Source organism: Manis pentadactyla, chromosome 5 (genome assembly GCF_030020395.1).
Source record: "Manis pentadactyla isolate mManPen7 chromosome 5, mManPen7.hap1, whole genome shotgun sequence".
In the NCBI taxonomy this organism is placed as follows: domain Eukaryota; kingdom Metazoa; phylum Chordata; class Mammalia; order Pholidota; family Manidae; genus Manis; species Manis pentadactyla.
Window position 1 is genome coordinate 130,290,821 of NC_080023.1, and position 22,218 is coordinate 130,313,038.

The following is a 22,218-nucleotide window of genomic DNA, read 5'->3' on the forward strand; positions in this document are numbered from 1 at the left end:
GCTGAAAGCCAAGTCTCAATGAAATACAAAAAAAAAAATTCTTGCATAAAACATTAAGAATTCAGCAAATAAATCTCAAAAACAAAGTGTTTAGTTTCCAAGTCCACGAACAGCATTTCAGATATTTAGTTCAACCTTGTCTTCACTTGATAGTGTTAAAAGCTGGCAGTTATGGGCTTTTGCATCTGACTGACCCTCTGCTTTTGATCCTACTAGAAATAAAGTTAACATGACCCACTGCCAGTACTTTGTGTTATTTATCTGTTTTCATGGCTGCCTTCAGACTCAGAGTAAAGTCTGGAAGCAAGAATTCAACTGCCTACATAGTTGAATAGATGATAGATAGATAGATAGATAATGGATAGACAGACAAATATCAAAATAAAACATCAAACATCTTATATTTTCCATGTTCCCTCCAGGATGCTGAAAACTGGACATTTTTTTTTCAATTTATTCATTTTTCTCATTAATATCTAATTTGATAAAAATCCAGAAGTACCTCTGAACTCCATATCTAATCTTTGTTTAACACAATGACAGTCAATGTCATAGTAAGAACACTGAAATACTGATGCTGAAGAGACTCCCAAGTCATTAAAGATAACATTGTAAACACAATATTGTAAAAGTTATATTTTGTTATGGTTATTTAGAATATGATAATCCTTTCAATAGCTATTATATATCATTTTAATGGTATCTACTGGGGTAGATTGCAAAACTTGGCCATCAACTCCTCCCATCCAGGTACACATGTGCCTTTTGCAATGTGACTTCTCCCATTAAGGGTGGAAACTGTTTTATCATCTCTGGAATCTGGGTTGGCCTTCTGAGTTGCTTTGACCAACAGAAGGCTGTGGAAATGACATTATCCAGCTTCCAAGACTAGACAGTAGGAGACCTTGCAGCTTCCCCTTCTGCCCTCTTGGACTGTTCCCCAGGGACCGCTGCGTACAGAGCGGTCTGGTTTACCGGGTGATAAGAGACTGTGTGCAGCAGGCCTGGGGAGCCCCAGTCCACAGGTAGCACCAACTGCCAGCCACATCAGTGACACCTTCTTGGACGTCCAGCCAGCCAGTCCCCTGCTGAATGCAGCCACGTAGGTGAACCTGGGAGAAAATAGCTAAAGAACCACCCAGCCGACCCAGAGAATCATGGGAAATAATAAATGATTGTTGCGTTAAGCCACTGTGCTTTAGAATGGTTTGTTAAACAGCATCATCTAGCTGATAGTTCTTCATTGCCCTGAAGCCAACTCCAAATGTAGAGACTCCCTGAATGACACATCATATAGAGAACGTACACAGGTAAGATGGCACGGGCAGAGTCCCCCCTTGGGGGAAGGGAGAGGAGAGGATGACACCATGGAGGGGCTTACCAGAGTATCTTCATTTCATAGGGATTAGGCATAGGCTCTGTGGCCCAAGTGTATGGACTCATGTATTGGACCTGCCGTTATTAGCTGGGTAACCTCAGAAAAGTCATGTTACCTCTCTATTCCTTAATTTCTTCATCTGCCAGTGGGAATAGAAATAGTACCTCCCCTAAGGTCTGTGTTTATAAAACATACATTAACTATTTTTGAAACACACAGGGCACCTCATAAGAACGTGATAAATATTAGTCTTTATTCTTGTGGGTGGAGGTAGCCTATGCACTTGTAAGAGCAAATTTAAGCAAATTAAGATGATAGCCTATGTTTGCATGGCCTGCTCTGCTGCACCCTAGCTTTAAAAGCTGTAGCCTTCATGTTAGACGTCATCGATGCTGCGTCTTTCCATCTCTGCTAGGAAAGACGGGACAAACAAGGAATTCCACCTTTCCTCCTATACCAGAGTATCCTGTGAAAAGAGAGAGAGAATGGCTCTTTCAAGATTAGAACTTTTTCTCCTAATATTACCTCTTTTTTTTTAAGCTATAATGCTTGTTGTTTTGAAACAAGAATATTTTACATGTATGAGGGTATAGGAATTTTATTCTTATACAAGGAATCCTGACTTTAAAGGCTCTATACGGACAAAAACAGATGGAAGTTAACTAGACCATTTATTATTTTCATGTGCATTAAACTCTCAAAAGAAATCTACTGGACCAATCTTACCACTGTTACAGCAATTGATAACATCACAGCTGAAAGTAGAGCTTGCAAGAAAAAATATCTATGCTAATTTATTTTCATTTAACAAAATGAAATGAAATTCTTGCTGTCAAAATTTCTTCTGATGCTGAGCCTAGCACAACCTGAATAATTCTGTAAGGCTATGTTATCATGACAATTAAAAATAAAATGTTGGCTACATTCTTGACTGAACTGTAGATCTTCTTTCATTGATTCCAAGCATGACTCAGATACAAACGTTATTTTACATTCTTGACAGAATCCATTCCAGGTGACTGCAGGAACCCAAACATTGCTTCCCTGCACTTTTTCCTCTTTCAGGCCTCTTCTGCTTCAATGTAAACATTATCATGAAGCCTCAACTGTTTGACTTGACTATGCTGTTATCCAAATTTAAAAAACAGTGACAGTGTGCTGTGTACAGCAGCCTGGAAGTTTGTACAGGCAGAAACAAGTCTGACCATAAACTGTAGATATGCTTAAAAATAGAAATCCAAATTGCAAGTGCAACTCAAGAGCTTCTTTCCAAAATGCACTCTTTGGGGGCCATTTTAATCTTCACCCCAGGGTCCAAATAACATCACAGGATGAAGGAATCAGCTCAATTTTGAATATGTTAGGGACCTCTGATTATTTTTAAAGCCTAAATGAGAACTAAAAACACACTGTAGCCAGCACATTTTCTTTTAATTTTTAAACATGCCTATTATAAAAGAAATGAAATCCATATACTTATAAAAATTCATTTACATTTTGCACCTCATAATGTGTGACAATCTTTCTATAATTCTTTTATTGTCTTGTTTTTTTTGAAAGCATTCATTTTGTGCGAATAAACTCCAAATAATTTCAAGTCAGAACCTAATGCCATATTCAGTTAATACAACCCTTTTACAACTGATAAGGCTCCGAACATTTAGAATAAGCTGTGCACACCTTCTGCAGCAAAAGGAAGCATTGTTTGGTAAGCAAGAAGATCTAGATGGGTGTGTATGAATGTTACTAAAATACTAAATTCTACAGCTACAAATCCATCTCACAAATTTGTGTGTTATTTTGTCACACAAATTTGGTGTTTTATTAAGCCTTTGTGTATTTGTGGATTTCCTCTAATTAAACCTCAGCAGTATATGAAGATCTCATCTACACTTCGATTTCCAAAAGGGACACCCCAGAGAGACAGGCATTTCCTCTCATGATAGCTCTAAAAGTCTCTTAGGACTTTCAAAGGGGGAAGACTTCCAATGTGACTCTTCCTGAAGATTTTGAGTTGATGAACTCTGTGCTCTTTGTGTTTGTAATGGCAGGTCCCTGGTGGCAGCCAGCCAGAGGGACGGAGTCAGGAAAAGGGTGGCTTTGTCTTAATAAAATTAATTTACTCAGTGAATAGCAGGAAGCCAAAGCCCAATGAAGCCACCCATAATCCTCACACCAAGGTCAGCAGCATATCCAAGAGGTTTTTAGGCCCCCTTGAAAGTGAACAGAGTAGGACAAGGTGTCTGTACACAGTTTCCAGTCCATGGACTTGAAGGGGAAATGGTCACACAACATTCATCTAAATGGACTGACTTGACACTAAGAATTTGAATCAGTGCATTAATGATGGTTCTAGCCACAGAATCATCAAGTACTCTAAGGTTCTGGTCAGTGTCCCAGGGCTATCAGATTTGATGGCTAGCTGACAGTGGTGGCTCTTTCTTATGCTGTTGAAAGTTTCAGTAAATCCAGTGACTAGCATTATTAGTCTGGATAATCTTTGTATTTTTCACAAATCTGATAACAGCAAATACAGTCTGCAGGGCTGTGTCATGACAGGATTCAACATAAAATGTTGATGGGAAATGCACAAGGAAAACAACAATAACAATAACAGCACTGATAATAACTGGCTGTGACCCAAAGCAAGTCTCTACTCTTTATATATTATCAAATATGGTCCTCACAACTGCCCAGGGAGGAGACATTAGTCCCACAAAACGGCAAGGAATCTGAGGCTGGTAAGTTTTGACTAAACTTGCCCCAACTGATAATTGGTAAAACAGACATTTGACCCAGCCCACTCTGGGTTTCAGCCACCACACACCTGAGCTCTTCCCACACTACTTTCCCCAGGGCTCCACAGCTGGTCATCTGCATTTACTAGGTGTAAAAGTCCAGGTTAAAGATAGTAAGACAGGCTCCCTTTTTTTTTTAAGCTAAGGACAAATTTCTCTTTACATACCTGTAAATGATCTCTTGGGATTTTATCCTAAAATAAGTAGAGAAGGAAGTAGTCCTTCTTGCTGTTTGCTGCCTTCCTGTAATATATTGGCCCTTACTTGAAATGTAAATTTTGACTTTAAATGATTAAGAACTTCAAAAAATCACTAATAATGGGCACATTGATGAAAACTGGGGAGATTCAAGCCCAAATTAACCAAAAATATGAATATTGCACAAACATAAAATTTATTTCATTTCCTGAAAATGTCTGTTTCAACTAGGTTGCTTTTTAAACTCTTATTTATTTGTTCTTTATTTGAATAATTGTATATTTGTATATATTAGAGTCAACATTAGAAGTTAATCTTATTTTTAAGGTGCTCTTGACTTTTTAGCTAATTTATTTGATAATTCCTATGTGGGAAAACCTAGAAAATCCATCCATTTTTACCACATGCCCAGGCTATCTCTTTATTCCAGAATCAAAGCATCTGGTTATCAAGTACGATAATAATAACAACAAAAGCATTCCTCTTGTAAACAGATGTGTTCACAACTGGACAGGTTACCACTTTAACAGAATGATTATTTTTTTCACATATTGTTCCTTTTGTTACTCTTCAGCTGCATGGAACAGTGTGTGCTCCCCCTGGTGGCCAGAGTGGTATCACTAGCTTCTTAGATCAAGGTAATCATATTACAGCTTGTTTGCCAAAGGAGCATTCTATTTTTTTTGGTTTACTTTACAAGTTTCAGATTCCAACTCTTTAAAAAAATTAATTTACTGCAGTTCATTCAAATAGTTTGCTATGTTTCATCCAAGAGATTTGTTGTTAAATCAAAACCATTTAAAGAATTTTTGTTTTGTTGTTTGTTGTATTGGGTAAAATAAAATCTTACAAAGCTAAAACCATATCCACCAGTGACTGGAAGAAGTTCCAAAAGTGAAAACTGTGTGGCCAATAAAGGACATTGGAGATAATCCATGGAGTCGATATACCTCACCAGAGAAAAACGTAATAAAATGTTACAGGATGGAAATGTAATTTAATAGCTGAATGAACACTTGATCAGCTTATTTCATCCTTAAGAAGAAAAAGAGAGTGGAGGCAACCCAGGTGGTTAAACTGTAATGCAGTTGAAATTCCATCACCCATGAAAACTGTAATTGGGATTCCACTTTTGGATTTGGCCAGCCAAGAAACAGATGTGTGTTCCAACCAAGATCACAGACTGCTTCTCCTGGAGAAGAGCCCTTTAGAGTGAAACAGGGGTTTCAACCAGTTGAAACTGAGTATAATTGTTCCAAGTGTTTAGAATTCCCGAGTTGGATCGTGACTAAATGTGTGGTTCTCATTTTAATGCCCTGAAAAAGAAGACAGTGTGATTCCTCTTTGCTCTGTCCTTTGAAAACAGAATCCAAAAACAGAATTTTTTGAAGTTGAGATCCAATAGTTTGGCAGAAATATCTCAGCCACAGGACTTTTCCTCAGTGAATGAGGCTGAGGTTCAGCCAGCAAGGTCAAGGTGAAGACCAAACACTATTTTGTGCATAATTTCTGCCCTTTAAAAGAAGAGAATCAAATGTTTTTCATTACATACAATGTCTGGATGAACAGTCCTTTCAACTGAGCTCCTCGGGTGCATTTTGGCAAGTTTTTAATTCATGTTATCCAGCATAACAAGGAGCAGGTAGAGTTTCTTTTGAAAAGAAACCCAGGCCAATGGGAATTCTAGCTAGGAAAGCTGATGCCAGAAAACCTACAGAATGCCTTAACCTGGAGCACTGTTAAATTAAGTAAACCCCATCCTATTTATCAGGAGTCAAGAAACAAGCAAACAAGATAACACAGTTGTCAATGAATGGGGTTCACACATCAGGTTAATTCCACATGGATTTCAAGTGAATTGCAGAAAAAGAATGCTTATGCCCTTACTGGTTACTGACATTTTATTCCTAACCGATATTTCTTCAAACAAGGTTCTTCTCCATCCCTTTGCCTCCTGACCTAGAAAGTCGACTCTCTTCAAAGGAAGGAAAGCTGCATCCTCAGCCCCTTGCTTTGAATAGTCTTTGGTGGTCTATAGAATAAGACAGAATATCTTCAGGAAGGACAAAGCTCTGTCTCTCTTGTCCCCCTGTACACTTCCCTTTGCTTTGCTTTCCTTCCTCCCTGACAAAAAGCAACCACCTTTCCTGGGAAGTTGTTACAATCCATTCTAGGCACTTTCATTAAGCACAAATGCAATAGAATCCTGTCCTTACTCATTTAAAGCACAAAGCTGGCCCACTTTAGAAATACTGTTTTTAGTAAACCCTTGTTGATATGTATGCATTCGAGAAAATAAAGTTAATATGGTGGAGCTGAAGCTGCTGGCATGCAAAAATCAGTTCACCAGACCAGATCTGTGTGTATAGCACATCTCCTTGGGGTGCGCTTTTAAATAGCACATATGCAGAAACAGAGATATTCTGCTGTTTGCATTTTTTTCCTGGAAGGATTCATAAAAGACTGTAACAGTGTTCACCTTTAAGGAAGGAGATGAGGATAGGAAGAAGCTTTCACTTTCCATTTCCAGGTTCCTATACTGCTAGAATTTTCTAATGATGTACATATATTTCCTTCTTTCAAAAAATCAAAGGGTTACTTGAGCAATTGTTTGTCATTTGTTTATTTTCTTTGTAGTACTTCTCTATATTAAAAAAAACACTTATCTTTCAATTTAAAAAAATAGAAGGCAGCTGCTAGAGCAAAAACATACTGCCTTTGGGGGATGATTGTTTCTCAAATTATTCTACCCAGCATAGTACTACACAGTTTTCCCATGAGTCCCCAGTACCTCCACAGATCCATTTGCAGAGAGAACAAAAATGCAATATTCCAATAGGACCTCTTGAAAAATGTTATAATACTGGGTCTCCAATCAACCATTAGGAATGGCTGTCCTACCATTTGTTAACAGAAAAATCATCTCCAGGAAGGAGAAGCACCACCAGTGCCAGCCTTCTTCAGGCAAGATCTCCATGGATATCACAGCATTAGAAGGTGCATTTCACAGACAGGAGGACAGAGACTGAGCAAGGTCATGGCCTCCACTGCACTATAGTGAAGCAGAGATTTAACCCAAGCCCACTGGGACTTCCCATGGCCTGAAGCCTCAAGAGAGAAGGGATGGCCCTGTATACCCCACCAGAAATGTCAAGCCTTCTAGCACTGTGAAAAAGTGCTGCCCATCCTCCCAGAATGTTCACAGCACAGAGCCAAGGAATTCTGACCAACCTGCCCATAGCCACAGGACATGGGGAACCACAGAGAGCAGATTGGAAAGTGCCTTCCTTGCTTTGCAGGTGGCCTTTACAGCACAGGTGCCTTCCATCCTTCCCAGATTGCTTTTCCCAGATCTGCTCATCCTTAGACAATCCATCCTTAGTCAATCCAAACACCCAGTGGGAAATGGCAGGGAAATGGGGATGGAAGCAACTCAGAGATAGAAGCTGCTTATATAGTTCCTTTTCATTTCTTCAGGATGGGGGGAGATGATTTCTTCCTGTCTCAGGCAAGACAGTCCTCCAGGCAACAGGGTTGGACTCATGAAAATCCTGTTAATGACTGAACATGTGAAGCTCAGCCAAGCACATGAAGACAGGCTAAGAGGACGGGGGACTTGAAAGCATGCCTCTTTTTCATACTTCATTCCTATTATCCTTCTAACCAGCTCCTCTGCAAGAAATGTTGGCAAAGACGACTGAGTTTCAAAGTTCAAGCCCCCATCCTGGCTCTCTGATGAAACAGTGTCTCCCAGTTCTCATACCCAAGGCTTGTAATCTATAACTTGCTGTGTGGCCCAGAGAAAACAAACCAAATAGCTACTCCTCAATATTCCCATCTATAAAGTGGAACTTTTTTTAAAGGCAAGGGAATTTGACAATTTGAGGTGAAATATTTTTAAATGAATAAAGTAGATGTTCCTTTATGATTAGCACCTTCAGCAGATATGATAGCAACAACACGCAATGAAAATAATTTCCTCACTGGTTCCCTCCATATGTCCAAGCAGGCGTCTCCACTTATGAGCAAAACCTTCAATTTAAAAATCTCCACTGTCAGTTTTAGAAAGCCAAACAGAGGAAGGAAAAACAAAACAGTTCACCAGAGATCCCTTTTGCAGCCAGAAATCCCCAGATAATTTGATAGCCTGGGATAATTTTCTTTAGAAATGTTCTGGAAAAGTCCTCCATTGCTGCTCACTGCCTTGTGTCCCCTTTTTTCCTTTAAAAATCTGCTTCATTTCACAAAGATTTCTGCACAGGGCCTCTCTACCTCAGTTTCCCAGGGCCAGCCTGTAGTTTTCTGGGACAAATCCCTGAAAACGCTCCTCCCATTTCACATTCTGTTCCACCTCCTGCTCAACCTGGGCTGCAAGTGCTGAGGAGCAAACCAATAAAATAATTTCATCATAATGCTGTTCATGCTGGGAACTCAGGAGCTAGGCCAGGTGAGGCACGCCTACACAACACTCCAGACTGGGACAGACTTGCTCACCTTACAAAGTGTTTTTCAGATGCTTTCCTTTATTCAAAGGCAGCCACGTTTAACAGACAATGTCAGACACCAGTAACATTTTTATGACTACAAAAATTGCAGTTTTATGTCCATAGTCCCACCACCAGTGCGCCTGAACTTGGAAGCACTTAACAGCTCTTTCATCCTGCTCTAGAAGACACTTTATGGGTTTTTCTGACCCCCACCCCTTGCAAACCAGAAGCCAGATTGTACCTTTGTACCCACCCGGAAGCAATTTGTGGTTTACATTAACAAATGTGCTAAGCCCTGAATACCAGAAACAGTGCTGATTCATTTACAATGTGTCATATTCCTTCCTGGTAGGTGTGGAAGGCTGGGAAGGGGCACCTCCAGGGCAGTGGTTTTCAAACTAGCAAAAATACCAGTGGTCCCAATGCCCCCTACTACTATCCCGTCTTCTTTGGGGTGACATTGTCTCAGAGGAACCAAAGAGAAGCTCACCCACTGAGCACTGAGAAAATAGATTTCAAGACAATATCCAGAGGGGGAAGACAGGGGAGAGGACAGTCCATTGGGGTTTGCTCAGGTTCATCGTTATCAAAATATAAAACAAATGCTGTGACCTCTCATTCCACTTCCTAGGTTCAAGATTCCTCCGTTAGAGCTGATGGGAGGGAGGACGGGGGGAGTGGAAGCTAGAGTCCCAGCTTTCAGAGATTGGCCTGGGGTTCTCCTGGAAGGTGATGGGTGTCAGGGAAGCAGTAAGAATGAAGAGAAATAGAGTCACTGCCTCTAAAAGGGGAGAAAGAGAGACGGTGGGTGGTCAGGGTTGAAGCAAAGGAAGAGAGCACAGCAGATAGGACAGAAAGGGGACCAGGGCCCAAGAGGGAAAAATTAAGAGGACAAAGGGAAGGGGAAAGTGAGAAAGGAAAGAGGACAGTGGAGGCAGGACGGCGATGGGAAAGCAAGAAGTGATGCGAGGGGGAGCGGAAAAGAAAGCGAGAATGGCAGGGAGGGCGAAGGATGCCAAACAACCCTGGAGAAGCGGGAGCAGACGCTTGCCGCCGGCAGGGCGAGCAAGGCCACGTCGGAGCAAGGATAGCGACGAAGGCGCAACAGTCTAAAGCCAAAGTTCAGAAAAGCCTAAAATCCCTGGCCAGTAAATAAAGTGTGGCCGCGGGCCCGGATGGCAGGGCGAGCAGCGCCGGGCACCTCCTCGGCGAGTCCTCGAGTCCCAGCGCCGGGCTGCAGGCCGAGCTGCGCGCCCGGGTCCACCCGGTGCGCCGCCGCCTCCGGGCTCGCGCTCGCGCTCGGGCTCCGGGCAGCGCTGCCCCTAGGAGGTCGAGGCCGGGATGGGCAGTCCGTGTAAGCTACTGAGGCCGTCCAGGGCCTTGCCGCCGGGGCTGGGCGGCTTCCGGTCGGCCACTGCGGGAAGAAGCACAGGGGCGTCGGGTCACTGCCTGGCGCGGCGCGGGGACAGCCCCGGGGCCCCGGACGCCCGCCAACGCGGGGAACAGCGCGAGATCCGGGTCCACGCTGGGGCGCGCGCAGGCACCTCAGTGGTTTAGAAAAAGGAAGCAGAGCCCCGCTCTCTCCAAGGGCACCGCGCGCCTGTTGGCGCCCACCTTTCCTGGTCCTCTTAAGGGATCTGTTGCCAGAACAGCTTTGGCAAGTGACCCTCTTCCCAGGGCCATTTTGCATGCGCTCCCTTCCCTTTGCCCTGCGCCAGCTCAAGAGAGGAGGCGAAGGTGTAGGGAGGCGCTGCGGACCCGTGCGCCCGGGGCGAGGGAGGCTCTTCGATGCGACTTGAGGGGAAGGCACCGGGAAGCTGGGGCCCGCGCACTCTCCTCGCTACCCCTACGCACCACCCCAGATCCCAGCCGCACGCAAGGCTCTCGGAGCTGCCAACGCTTCGCGGCCGCAGTCCCTCAAAGCGGCCCGGGACGCTCACGGTGAGCAGGGGAAATAGAGTGGGGAGAGGGTCACCAAAGACGCCCCTTTGTAAGGGCCCAGGGCGGCCTGGATCCCTTGCCCCGAGGAGGCGGTCGCTCTTGAAGTCGGCGGCAGACTTCCTGTCCCACCGCCACCCGGAATACAGATGCGCTCACCACTGTGGGCCCAGCACGTCCTGGGGCCTATGGGCCTCAGGATTAAGTGACAGTGGATTTGCCAGATCAGAGGGCATTCTGCGTGTTGCTCTATTATTTAGAGTTTTGGGAAGGGGCCCAAGTTTTGCCACAGAAAGCCAGAAAAGTTGACGCTACGATTGCGCAACCTCTGTTTTTCCTTTCCCAGTCCCGGTTTCACCTTCTCGCACTAGGAGGCACAAGCTTGTTTATACCTAAAGGCCCCTATTCAACTTTCTTTTTCCCCAAGTCCTTCTCTAAAGGAGGAGCTTGGAGCGCCTCACTTTTGGGATGAGGTAGAACTCTGAACTTTTTTTTTCCTGCGCCAACTTGCTGTGGCTGCACGGAGGTGAGCCAGACATTTCTATGCAACGGACATACACACCGAGAGACGCGCGCGCATATCTGGTTGCGCAGATGTTTTGAAGGGGTCTAAAGACCTCTCCCGGAGAGAGAAGACCCTTTAGCTCTTCCTGCCTCTCCGCTCTCATTCCTAAACACAGTTGTGGCCGCCCAACCACAGCAGATTGCAGACCTTTTCTTTCCACCTTGTACACACATTCCAAGGTGAGAACCTGTTTAGAAAACGTCTGAGAAGGTGGTTTCTCAGTCAAAGGCTGGTTGTCTTGGAGACAAGCAAGAAAATAGACCCGTAAAAAAAATCACCCGGGAGCCCAGAGATAGCCTGCACCCCACTACAAGGGCGAATCCTGCTGCCTGGCTTTTAGCCCTCCCCAGAACCTCTCCTCCCCCACATTTCCCGGGCGCAGCCTGTGGGAAGGTGAAGGGTGTGTTGTGGGGGCCTCGTAAGCTTGGGTAGGAGGTAGGAGCACTGCCGGCTCACTTAATCTCAGCGAATAGGAATGGGGGCGGAGGGAGGGTGGCAAGCGTTTTTTTAAATCCTGGGACTGTGACTGTAGGGCCGCTGGGGCCACGGAGGGGGGAGGGGGCACGGCGGTCTGGGAAGGGGACTCTCAGGGCTAGGTCAAATGACACCGGGGTTGGCGGCCACAAGGCCCTCGGGCAGACGCCTGCATCCTAGTGCTCTCTGACAAAGCTCGCTTTCAGGACCGATCCCTCAAGAACGAATCCCGAGCAGAGGTAATTGGAAAGAAGGTGTGAGCTATCTTTAACAATATAAGCAACACATTATCTTCGATGCAATATCTTATAGATTTGACTTCCAAAGCCCCTCTGAGAGGGATTTTAGAACCGTGAGGTTTTGGTATTTTTCTGAAAACTCACTGTAAATACCAGTTTTCTTGAGGGAATATCCGGGGTTCCGTCACCTGTTGTGTGTGTGTGTGTGGAGGGGTGCATATCCTGTCTGGCTATGTGAAGACAGTGGGATGGGTGTCCACATTCCCAGAATATCAGCTCTCTGCTCCACCTGTAGATGAAATGGAACTTTTCCACTTTCTCAGTTGCCAAGAATTAAAATTTCCTTTCACAGATGGGAAGCGTAAATCATACTTTCTTGTTGACATACTAAAGAACCCAGGCTCACTGCCCTTCATGTATATGAAATTAATAAGTTGTACATTCATACTTCAACATTTGATTCTCCTTCCCTTAGGATAATAGTTATTGTTCATTTGCACCTGATTTGGAGGACACACTGTTTGTTATATGTGTGTATGTGTATATATACATATACATATACACAATGTTTTGTGTGTGTCATGTGTGTATGTGCTAGATAATCAAAAGATTGACTTATTTTTTAATTAAGCACTCATAATATCAAATTGCTTTCAATAAAGAAAATTTTTGTTACTGAAAAAAGTTCAGTAAGTGCTATTTCTACTATTCTTAAGAACTAAACAATTAATTGTCTTATAGGATGCATTTCTTTGAAGGTAATTTCTTAAGTAGTGATTGAAAAATAAAAAGCAGTGATTCAAATTACTTTGCTTTGTAATTTTTCAAAAACCAGTTTTTGGTTTGGAGAGGGTCTCTGGAGTCATAGTTTCTGCCAAGGGGAAAATCCATGAAAATCCATAACCCGAGTAGATTCACAATTCTTATATTTTTAAGTTCCTATTCAAATACAAACTTATATGCCAGCTTGAGAAATCATTTTTAATGATGGGCCAGATTTATTTGATGAGCCTTTACCTAAATTGTAAAAGAGCTGTGAGGATCAGGAAATTAAGTTACTGATCTTACAACTAATGTAGATAATTATAGCTACAAATTTTGGAAACGGATGTTTCATAATAGGAAAAAAATATAATGGTAAAAGGGACATCAGTGCCAGTGCCCTTTGATGGCTCTGTATTTCTGAGAGTATTTTTACAGAAAATCAACCACCAATGAGTCCCCCCACTAATTAACTAGAATTAGTTTAGAATTCAAGACTATATGTTGTACCTTTGAATTGTTACCTACATGTCAACTTTGTTCATATGAATTGTTAGCTACATGCCAGTTTGTTCCTCATGCAGAGCCTGAAATGCCTGAGGACAAAGTGGCTCTTGAGCAACAACTGCATGGCTCTGAAGGTAGTCCTTTCTCTAAGCCTTCCCTCTGCTTGGGATCAGTACCCGGGAAATCATTTAACCTTGTGAGTAGCCTTTTCTAGTTCATATGAACCTGCTTGGTTAAATGATTTGTGTAATGAAGAAATTTCCATTTTGATTTCTAATCCAACAGATAGTCTCACTTGTAGAGAAAACAGGTAGATTCAAGGCCAAGGAGAAGACCCTGAGCAAAGCTCTCAACCTGAGACTCCCTATGTGTCCTTAAATGTAAAGCTTAATGGAATTTTAATTCTCAACTTTTAGGTTTTCCTTTACTTGGAATTTCCTATAAATGAGCAAGTGGTATCATTTATTATTCAAATTTAAGTTAAAGCTCAAAGGAGTTCTAATTCCCAATTTTTGTCATTTATAACCCAGGATGCCTGTGCTCTAGGAAAAGCGAAAATTGTAAAACATTTTTTCCTCTACTTGACTATTATCAATATACTTGGAATCTGCTCCCCCTCCCACTCCCTAGCCCCTCATCAAGTTGAGAGAAATCATTGTGTCTCATGGAAACTACTTAGAAATAAAACTTTTTCCCTGTACAACACCAAGGAGGAAGCCCCCTCCTGTCCTCTGCCTGCCCCAATGCCCTGATGTGAGGCTGGGCAGCTGGTAAAGATCCTTCTGTAATCTGGAACAACTCTTTACTCCATGCTGTCCCCCAGATTTGTATGCCCTATCTCCTTCACTGCTGGGCTGGGACCCCGGAGGCGACTCCTTCCATACCTAGAGTAGTTGAAGTTGCAAATTCCTGGTGACCAGAACCTAAATGCAGGCAGGTTTGAAGTTAGCAAACCCAGCCGCTCCCTTCACCAATGAGGAAAATGAGACTAGAGTGCAGGTAAGCTTTTCTCAAATTGTAGGAAAAACAAGAACCCGAAGGTCAGTGTGAGAAGATGATCCTCACATTGTAGCCTGTCAATCTGTTAGTGGACTTACCAGGGAGTTGATTTATGGAGATAAAAGGGGAAGGGGGTAAACTCCCAGCCCCATTTCCCACAGAAAGAAGGACCCCAAAGCACAGAGTTCAAGAGTCTAGACTTAGGGACAAGTGATTGAAACACTCTCCTTTTCTAAAAATGTGTTTAAGAAAATGAATCCAAGGGAAGACCAGGGCCTCGTTAAAAGCAGAAGAACATGGAAGAAACAGATGGGCAGTGCCTGGAAGGACCAGGCTGTAGGCCTAGGGGCCTCAGCAGGTCCACCAGAGAAGGCAAACCTCTGCAGGCCACAGAAAGGGCAGGCCGGGTGGTGCTTCTGGGCCCTTCTATGAATGGGGAAACTGAGACCCAGAGAAGAGCATAACAGCCAAGAGCAGGAGAACTGATGAAAACCTAGGAGACCTATTTGCCAGCCTAACCTTCCTTCTCTCTCCATACACTACATGATGGGCAATTTTGGGGCCTCTGTGAACCTCTTTGTAGGGACACACCATACACCAGTTAGAAATTAATCTGCTCCAGAAATTACAGGTTTAAGGCTTAACCTGGAGGAAGGATTTATGCCAGGCACCCACTTCAGCTCCTGTCTCTCCCTCTTTCCCCCCACCTTTTCCCACGCTTACATCCCCTCCCTCACACCCTTCCTAACCCTCCCGGCAGGCATCCGACCCCTCCCGCTGGCACTCCTCACCTTCTCGACTGGAATGCTTGAAGGTCAACGCTGCAGCGAGCTCCCCACCGTGCACGGTGACGCCGGCCCCGGGTGGTGCCAGCGAGGGGCCCTGTGCCGGCGGCCATTGTGGGCCTGGGGCGAGGTAGCCACCGGCTGGAGCGCTGTACACACTATGCTGGTTGGAGGCCGGGTAGGTGCAGGCCGGGAGGAAGCCGCCCACTGCGGAGAGGCCGGAGGCCGACTGTGGGGACCCAGAGGGACAGGCCATCAGCAGCAGGCAATCCCACCTCTGCTCCAGCACAGGCAACTGCTAATTAGTGGCGGATCCTCATTTCCTTCTTCTCTTCCCTCAATGCTCCCCCCATACAGGGACTGGCCTCTAATTTTTCTAGTAAGGACTCTGGCAAAGTGATTTCTGCTCAAATTGTGATGAATAATAAGAGGCCAAGGAGATCATCGTATTCACCATATGGGATTTAGAGAAAAGGGGGTCCTCAACCATCTGTATTACAGGTTCCAGCATTTTAGCAAAAGTATCTTGGCAAAAGGCAAATCAGTCTCCTGGAAAGTCAGCCTCCCCCAAACGTGTGCGCTTGAGAAAAGGAGAGAAATCTGTTGAGCAGACGCTCGCTAGCTGGCCAAGCTGCCAGACACCCCAACACTCGTCCTCCGCCCGAGGTCCTTTTCTCGTCTCTCTCTCTTCCCTCCACCCCCAATTTTTCTGCTCCCCTAAATAAGGGCACCTCCTTCCTCTGCCTTTCAGTTACCTGAGTATATTTAATGTCCGCCTCCAAGGCAGGTTTCTCGAGACCATTCATGGCGGGGGTAGGTGGGAAGGCCGCGCGGTTCACGCTGGGCCAGTCTTCCATCTTGGGGGAGTAGGCGGCACCCTCACCCGCAGCCAGGGCCCCTGCGGGGACACGGGATGGATTAGAAGGGGCCTCCGAATCTGCGCTGGGCACACGCGTGGCCTTTCGGCCCGGACCTTGACACAGCCTGCAAGCTCTCAGCTCTTATCGGAGCGCTGGGTCCTCCAAACACCTGCGGACATCGGATGCTCTGAGAGCATTGGGCGCCACCGGGTGGCAGCGCACTGGGATTCGCTTTCACTCCCAGTGGAACAGAGGAAGGAAAGGTCTGCTCCTTGTGCTTCCTAGCCTTCGACCCGCTTCCCGCGAATCGGGAAGTCTCCGACCTGTAGGGCAGAGGCTGGGCCCACTCGGATTCAGCGCCTTTCTGCTGCCCAGAGGTGGCACCAGGAAAGATGTAAGTTCAAACCCACAGCAGGCTCGTGAGAACAATATGGGTTTCTCAAAGTCTCACTCAACAAAGCTCTGGAGGGTTGAGAGACGGGTCTGCTCTGAACTGCTTCTGGAGACATCTCGGATCTCCCCGCAAAGGCATCAACCCAGAGACTCGCGTGCTTTGCACATCTGCTCTTCCCACACCTCTGTGCGCAGGGAACAGGCAGAAAACTCCAGATCTGAGCTCAGACCTGGTGATGTCACCTCCCAGACAGTTGCCCACCAGTTGTTCCAAACGCAGCTTTGGCCCCAGGCTGCACAGGCTGGGTTTGAGCCACGAGAGGAAACAAAGTGTATGCGGCCTCAGGGGTGCACCCCACAGCCATCAGAGCTAAGCATTCAGTTTCTTACCCACCGCCCCACCTCTCTCCTGAACTAGGGTGAATTTTGCTTCTTATTCTCTTCCGGAGTTTGCTAATTTAAGAGCGTGCCATAGCCTGGCCGGCTGCTGGGGGCAGAGGACAGTGCAAAGAGACTCTGGACTTGGCCTGGCCCATACAACAAGCCCACAGTCCAAGCCCCGCACCAAGACCGTCCCAAACCTCCCTCCGTTCCCCACCGCATCCTTCCCTTCGAAGAGAGATATAGATGACCCACAGTTTGCTGAGTTGTAATTGCCGGCAAAGGGCAAATCCTTGTGAGCTTTCACCGAAGGATGACTTCAGCCCTGGGACTCCGTTTCTCCGAAATCCCAGCCCCAAGACCTGAAAGGCCGCCTGGACTGCAGGAGATCTAAGCCCCCGGCCAAGCCCAGCCAGACGGCTCCTTGCATTTTACTCAAAAGAGTCTTTGGGCCTGGGAGGGTCAGAACCATTTAGGGAACCGTGAGGGATCCCGAAAGATCAGGATCTTAAGAAAGGGTCGCAGAATTGACTTTGCGGTTTGTTTGGCTTAGATCTGGCGATAGGGGTTTGCATACTTTTCGCAAGAATGAAAAAGCGCAATTTCAGGCCTCTGTATTTGTGGTCGGTGATTGCTCTTCCATTTGCGAAATATTTTCCATATTTGTCATAAAAAGTTCAAGATGTCCGAGCACTCTCACAGAAGGCCGGGGACCCTCAGCATCCCTGGCCGGGAGCCCTTCCCTGAGCCAAAACCGGTCTGAGGACGGAGCGAATGTGACCCACCCGCGTATTCTCCCCCCACCCCTCAATCTCCAATTCTGCCCCTTCCAGGAAGGCTACAGAAAGCCGCCTCAACTGACCTGTTTGCTCCATAAACGTCCGGATGCCCAGGATGTTGCTGACAGAGTGCGCCGAGGGCCAAGAACGGGGGATGCTGACGTGGCCTGCTGTTCCCGGGACCCCGTGGTGGCTGCTCATCTTGGCGCCCGTGGGCGACACCGGGCTGGGGTAGGGGTACTGGTAGATGTGGTTGTAGGGCAGCGCCGGCTGAGGCGGCGGCTGCTTGCTCGCCTCGTAGGGCCCAGTCTGTGCCAGGCTGCCAATCTTATTCCGCAGAATGCGGCTGATGGAGCTCACGGAAGGCACGTTGTACTTGTCGCAGACGCCGTCGGCCAGCAGCCGGTCGCGGATCTCCCAGGCGAAGATGCCAGGGTCACCCTGTTTGTAGTCCCGGATGTGTTTGACCACGTTGGGGGTAGTGACGCGGGGTTTGCTGCCCCCGATGGCCCCCGGCAGGATGGAGCCTGTCTCGTTGTAGCGCGCCAGGATCTTGCTCACGCAGCCGTGGGATACGCGGAGCTGCCGGCTGATGTCACAGGGTCGGATGCCCAGCTGCGCCAGCTCCACGATGCGCAGGCGGATGGCGTTGGGTAGGGGGCGGCCGTTAACGAACACGCCGCCCAGCTGGTTCACCTCGCCGTAAGTCTGCTCTGCGGACGGCCCGACGAGAGCGAGCGGGAGGGGGAGAAAACACCGGCAGGTTAGCCAGGAAGGGCCGCTGCGCGAGGCTAGCGGCCTCGAGCAAAAGCGCCCCCGAAGGTGACCGACGGGTCCTCAGGAGAGCCAACAGACCGGGTCTGGGTACGGGAGTGGGTTCCGACGCAGGGACCGCGAAAGGCGATGCCGTGCTCCAGCCTTCCATGCCCTTTCTCGATTTTTGATGCGTCTGCTTGGAATATCCCTTCCCGCGGCACGCCGAAACCACCCCCTCCCGCGAGTGCTGGCGGCGTGCAGAGGACTCGGTTTGTCCGGGACCCAGGACCTGGTCTCCCATGAAAAGCAGACGAGTGGGAAGGGAGGGAGGCGCGGGGGCACAACCCACCTCGTCAGCCCGCCCGCGCCCTGTCTGCCTCCCGCCCCTTACCCATGGCGCGCGGGCCGGCCAGCTGCCTGGCGCCGAGGCGGCCGGGGCTGGGCCCGGCGCAGTCCGGGAGAGCTCGGGCGCCGCCGCTGCGGGAGAGGCATAGAGGGAGGGCGCGCGCAAGCAGAGAGCCACGGCGGCCGGGCCGCGGGCTGGAAACGCGCCGTATGCCGCCGCCGAGCGAGCTGCCGGCAGCCCCAGGGTCCGCCGCTGCCGTCGCTGCCGCCCGCTCCCAGGACACTCTCCACGCCCGCGACCTCAGGCCCAGAGTGAACTTCATCCGATTAGGAGAAATTCGTCTGACCGGGAGGCTGCAGCGTGCGGGGATCAATTTGACGTGTCCTCCACGTCAATCTCGGCAGTCACGCCGGAGACGCGCGAGTTGGCAGCTCATTGGTTCCCGTCACTGCACCCCGGCGCCCCCCTCCCAGCCCTGAAACTCTACCCCCTCCTCCAGTCCTCCCTCCCCCTCCGCCCGCCTCCCCATACTCACACACACCCTAACCCCTGCTGGGCCTGGGACCTTCCACTTGCTCCGCTCCTCTCGAAGCCCCTGACCCTTCTGCTTTGAGAATGCTGGGTTAGTCATTGAAAATTGATGAGTATGTATTAATATTAGTACTAGTTTTGGTTTTAGATTTATTATTACCTCCACCTCCACCAGAGGATAAAGTTGACCATGCAAAGTGGCTAGTGTGTGGCTGTCCCTACTGGTGGGTGAGTGGAGGTGAGCGCCCCCATGGTGCAGGGTGCCTGACGAGGAGGGAGCACGGCGGTCTTTAGTGGAGCCAGTTCCTGCTTGTGCCATTTCTAGTCGACACCCCAACCCTGCTCTCAGGAAATCTTTACCATCTTTAATAGCCATCCCATTCCCTTGGAATTGTGGTGTGATTTCCGCGATCACATTCTAGAGATAGGCACATTCTAGATTCTGTCTGTGAAAAGGCCCACACCGGAAGGTACTCCTATCTAATAGGTGACACAGGTCGCAAGTCAGAAAAGGATTCTGACCTGTTGCCTCAGGGGCGCATCCAGCGCTCTCTAGACCCCAGGTAGTCCTGGCGGCCTGCCTGAGGTCACACACTACTGAAGCAGTAGTTCCTGCTTCAGGCCTGAGGGAAGACTGGTCCCACCTTTCACCCAGAACCTGCAGCTCCTGGAAGGGTCTTTGTTAAATCAAGGAATGACACTTTCTCCTTCATTTAAGCGGGGCTTTGCACAGCCCTGAATTCTTTCGCCTTCACATTAACCATCAACTCTTCTAGCTATTTTTGTCTTGCACCAACGCGCAGGCCGGCGTCCCTCACCATGGTAGTCCCAGAGGGAGCCACGCAGTGAGGCCCAGCAAAGAGCAGGTAGAGGAAACCCCTGGTTTTGCCCTGAACTGACTCAGGCACGCCAATACCTGGGAGTTCCGAGTTTGGGGCCAGTAAGCTACAAGGAGGGAACACACAGTTCGCCTCAGAAGGCGGGAAGAATCCTCCACCGGCCTCATCCCAAGATTGTAGAGCTCGACGGAAAGCTGCGCACAGCGCCGGCGCTGGAACGCTGCTGGAGGCACAGACGAACGTGACCAGCGCACCCCCGGGAGCAGAGGCTAACAGAGTCCCTGATCCCTTTCCCTCTGCTGCGGGAGCAGAAAGCATCGCTGGCTCCTAATCAACCTGTCTGCCTATGTCAATTAGAAGGTACTGAGCCCTGTATCCTGACTCTCCGGAGGGGGCGCGCCTGCTTGATAGGGGTGGTGGGGCCGGGGCTACAGGCAAGAATTATCCTTGAAAAAAGAAAATCCACGATCAGAAGAAGTGAGGACTCTCGCTTCCCGCAGCACGAAGAACACAGTGCAGCCTCGGGCTTTTGGAGCCCCGGGGAGGCCACGAGGACCGGGAAGAAGAGTCAGTGCACTGGCGAGAGAGGGTGGGGATAGGACTATTTGGAGGATTAGGCCTGTCCACGACCGCGCAGGGTCGGGTTACAGTTTAGACTAAGGTGGACAACTCGAGCCAGTAACTCCACAAGGCACCACAGAATGCCCCCGGTGTGGGGAGTTCCGAGGCTGCCTGGGATGGGTTGTGCCCCCTTCAGTTCTCTGTGGGTGGTTTGGAACCTAGTAACCCCTGCTTTAGACTTTTAATTTAATGAACTTCAGATCTAGCGCTGGGGATCAAAAAGGTTGATGCCTAGACCAGGGAACCCAGTGCATCCCAGAGAGGACGTGCAGCAGCTAAAGCCATTTCTTTCCCCTGTAGGCGAGGTGTCGGCAGGCATGCTCTCTGAGAAGAGCAAAATATAGCCGGTGATACTGGGGTGAGTTGGTTCGCCGCATCTGCCCTGTCAGGGGAACATGACCCCAGCTCCTCCAGTAGAGCGCGGGACCCTGGCAAGAGGGTAGAGTCCAGGATGGCATCTTCTCCCCGCTCCCCTAGCCGAAGGCCTTCGGGGCTGGGGAACCGTTGGAAGATTGCGCCAGGAGGCGTCTAGGGTGTCAGCCTGAAGGCCCTCACTTCAAATTCCACATTTACCCCCGTTCTTGCCACAACACATCCAGCAGCGAGCTGCTCTCGGCCGAGACCACACAGCGCTTGCCGCTCGCTAAAGCCTGCCGGAAAAGCTTACCGCTTGTCGCCCCCTGTCGGCCCTCGGCCCCTACTCCGCGGGTTCGCGCAGCGGGCTTCGAGGGGCTGAGGTGGCCGAAAGGTGAGATCCTCGAAGGAAAGGCAAAATGTCTCCCACTTCCTCGGGATGCAGCTTTGGCCCCTGCAAGACCAGGAGGGCGGCGACGCGGTCGGCGCTGAGTGTTCAGAGGTAAAAAGCTTGCGGTTGCATGTGTATGCTTGGTTGGGTTTGGCTCCGCTCTTTTGGGCGCCCTGGGCTCTGCGTGCAACGAAGGGAAGAGAGGCTCCTGAGCTCCGGGGCCCCCGATCAGGGGCGTGGGACGAAACCCATGACGTGATGCGTCCGGCTGGGGCTGCACTTCCTGGGAGGCAGAGAACGGATTCGAGGGTTCCCGAGTGGCCTCGGGAACTGCCCAGGTTTCCTGGAGCAGAGAAAGACGGGGAGGCAAGTTCTGTGCCAAAAGCGTGAGGCTAGAGGAGGCACTCGGAAGAGGGTACCTGCCCTCTTGGGAACTGGGGGGTGGCGGCGGCAGGAAGGGTGGTCCGAGGTCGTCCGTGAAGCGAGAGTCGTCCCCACGTCCCGTCTCCTACGCCGCTTTGATTTTGGTGAGACCGTATTCAGGCTGCTATTTGGGTGCCAACGAAATGTGCCGGTGGCTGGGGAGTTCCGGGAGCCCATGTAGTTCAAAGCCTTCAGAAGAAACCTAACCAAACAGATGAAAGCCTGACTCGGGTCCCGAAGGGTCGATGGACCAACTGCGGGGCCGGACGCTCCAGGGCGCGCGTTTAGTAACATAGGCAGCATCCCTGGAGGGCGTTGGGCCGAGCGTGGGCCTGAGTAACTTACCTAAGCCGGAACCCACCAGCCCCCCGGGTGTATGTGTGTCCCAATCTGGAGCTGCAGGAGCAGCCGGAC

General features: G+C 48.5%; 1 protein-coding gene across 4 annotated transcripts; it reads right to left on the reverse strand.

Annotated features, from left to right (window-relative positions):
- Nucleotides 1–1,634: 1,634 nt before the first annotated feature.
- Nucleotides 1,635–19,109, reverse strand: PAX1 (paired box 1). 4 transcript variants are annotated; one of them, XM_036892274.2, is made up of 5 exons: nt 18,691–19,107; nt 17,627–18,256; nt 15,886–16,028; nt 15,137–15,359; nt 1,635–1,844 (listed from the first exon to the last, which is right to left on the reverse strand). In XM_036892274.2, the coding sequence occupies exons 1-5, from the start codon at nt 18,965–18,967 to the stop codon at nt 1,762–1,764; spliced, it is 1,356 nt and encodes a 451-aa protein (XP_036748169.1). In that variant the 5' UTR covers nt 18,968–19,107; the 3' UTR covers nt 1,635–1,761. The 4 variants fall into 4 exon arrangements, with proteins under 4 accessions (XP_036748169.1, XP_036748172.2, XP_036748170.1 ...); XM_036892277.2 differs by lacking the exon at nt 1,635–1,844 and adding an exon at nt 8,763–10,261 and having other exon boundaries at nt 15,130–15,359; nt 18,691–19,108; XM_036892273.2 differs by lacking the exon at nt 1,635–1,844 and adding an exon at nt 10,047–10,275 and having other exon boundaries at nt 18,691–19,106.
- Between the last annotated feature and the right edge of the window lie 3,109 nt (nt 19,110–22,218).

What these genes read in the sequence shown, in the direction of transcription:
- PAX1 (XM_036892277.2), bottom strand. Translation starts at nt 18,967, where the DNA reads ATGAAGTTCACTCTGGGCCTGAGGTCGCGGGCGTGGAGAGTGTCCTGG. An exon ending in GACGTTTATGGAGCAAACAG is followed by an intron (nt 16,029 to 17,626) that starts GTCAGTTGAGGC and finishes GTGTCCCCGCAG; the next exon opens with GGGCCCTGGCTGCGGGTGAG. An exon ending in CGGACATTAAATATACTCAG is followed by an intron (nt 15,360 to 15,885) that starts GTAACTGAAAGG and finishes GGGTCCCCACAG; the next exon opens with TCGGCCTCCGGCCTCTCCGC.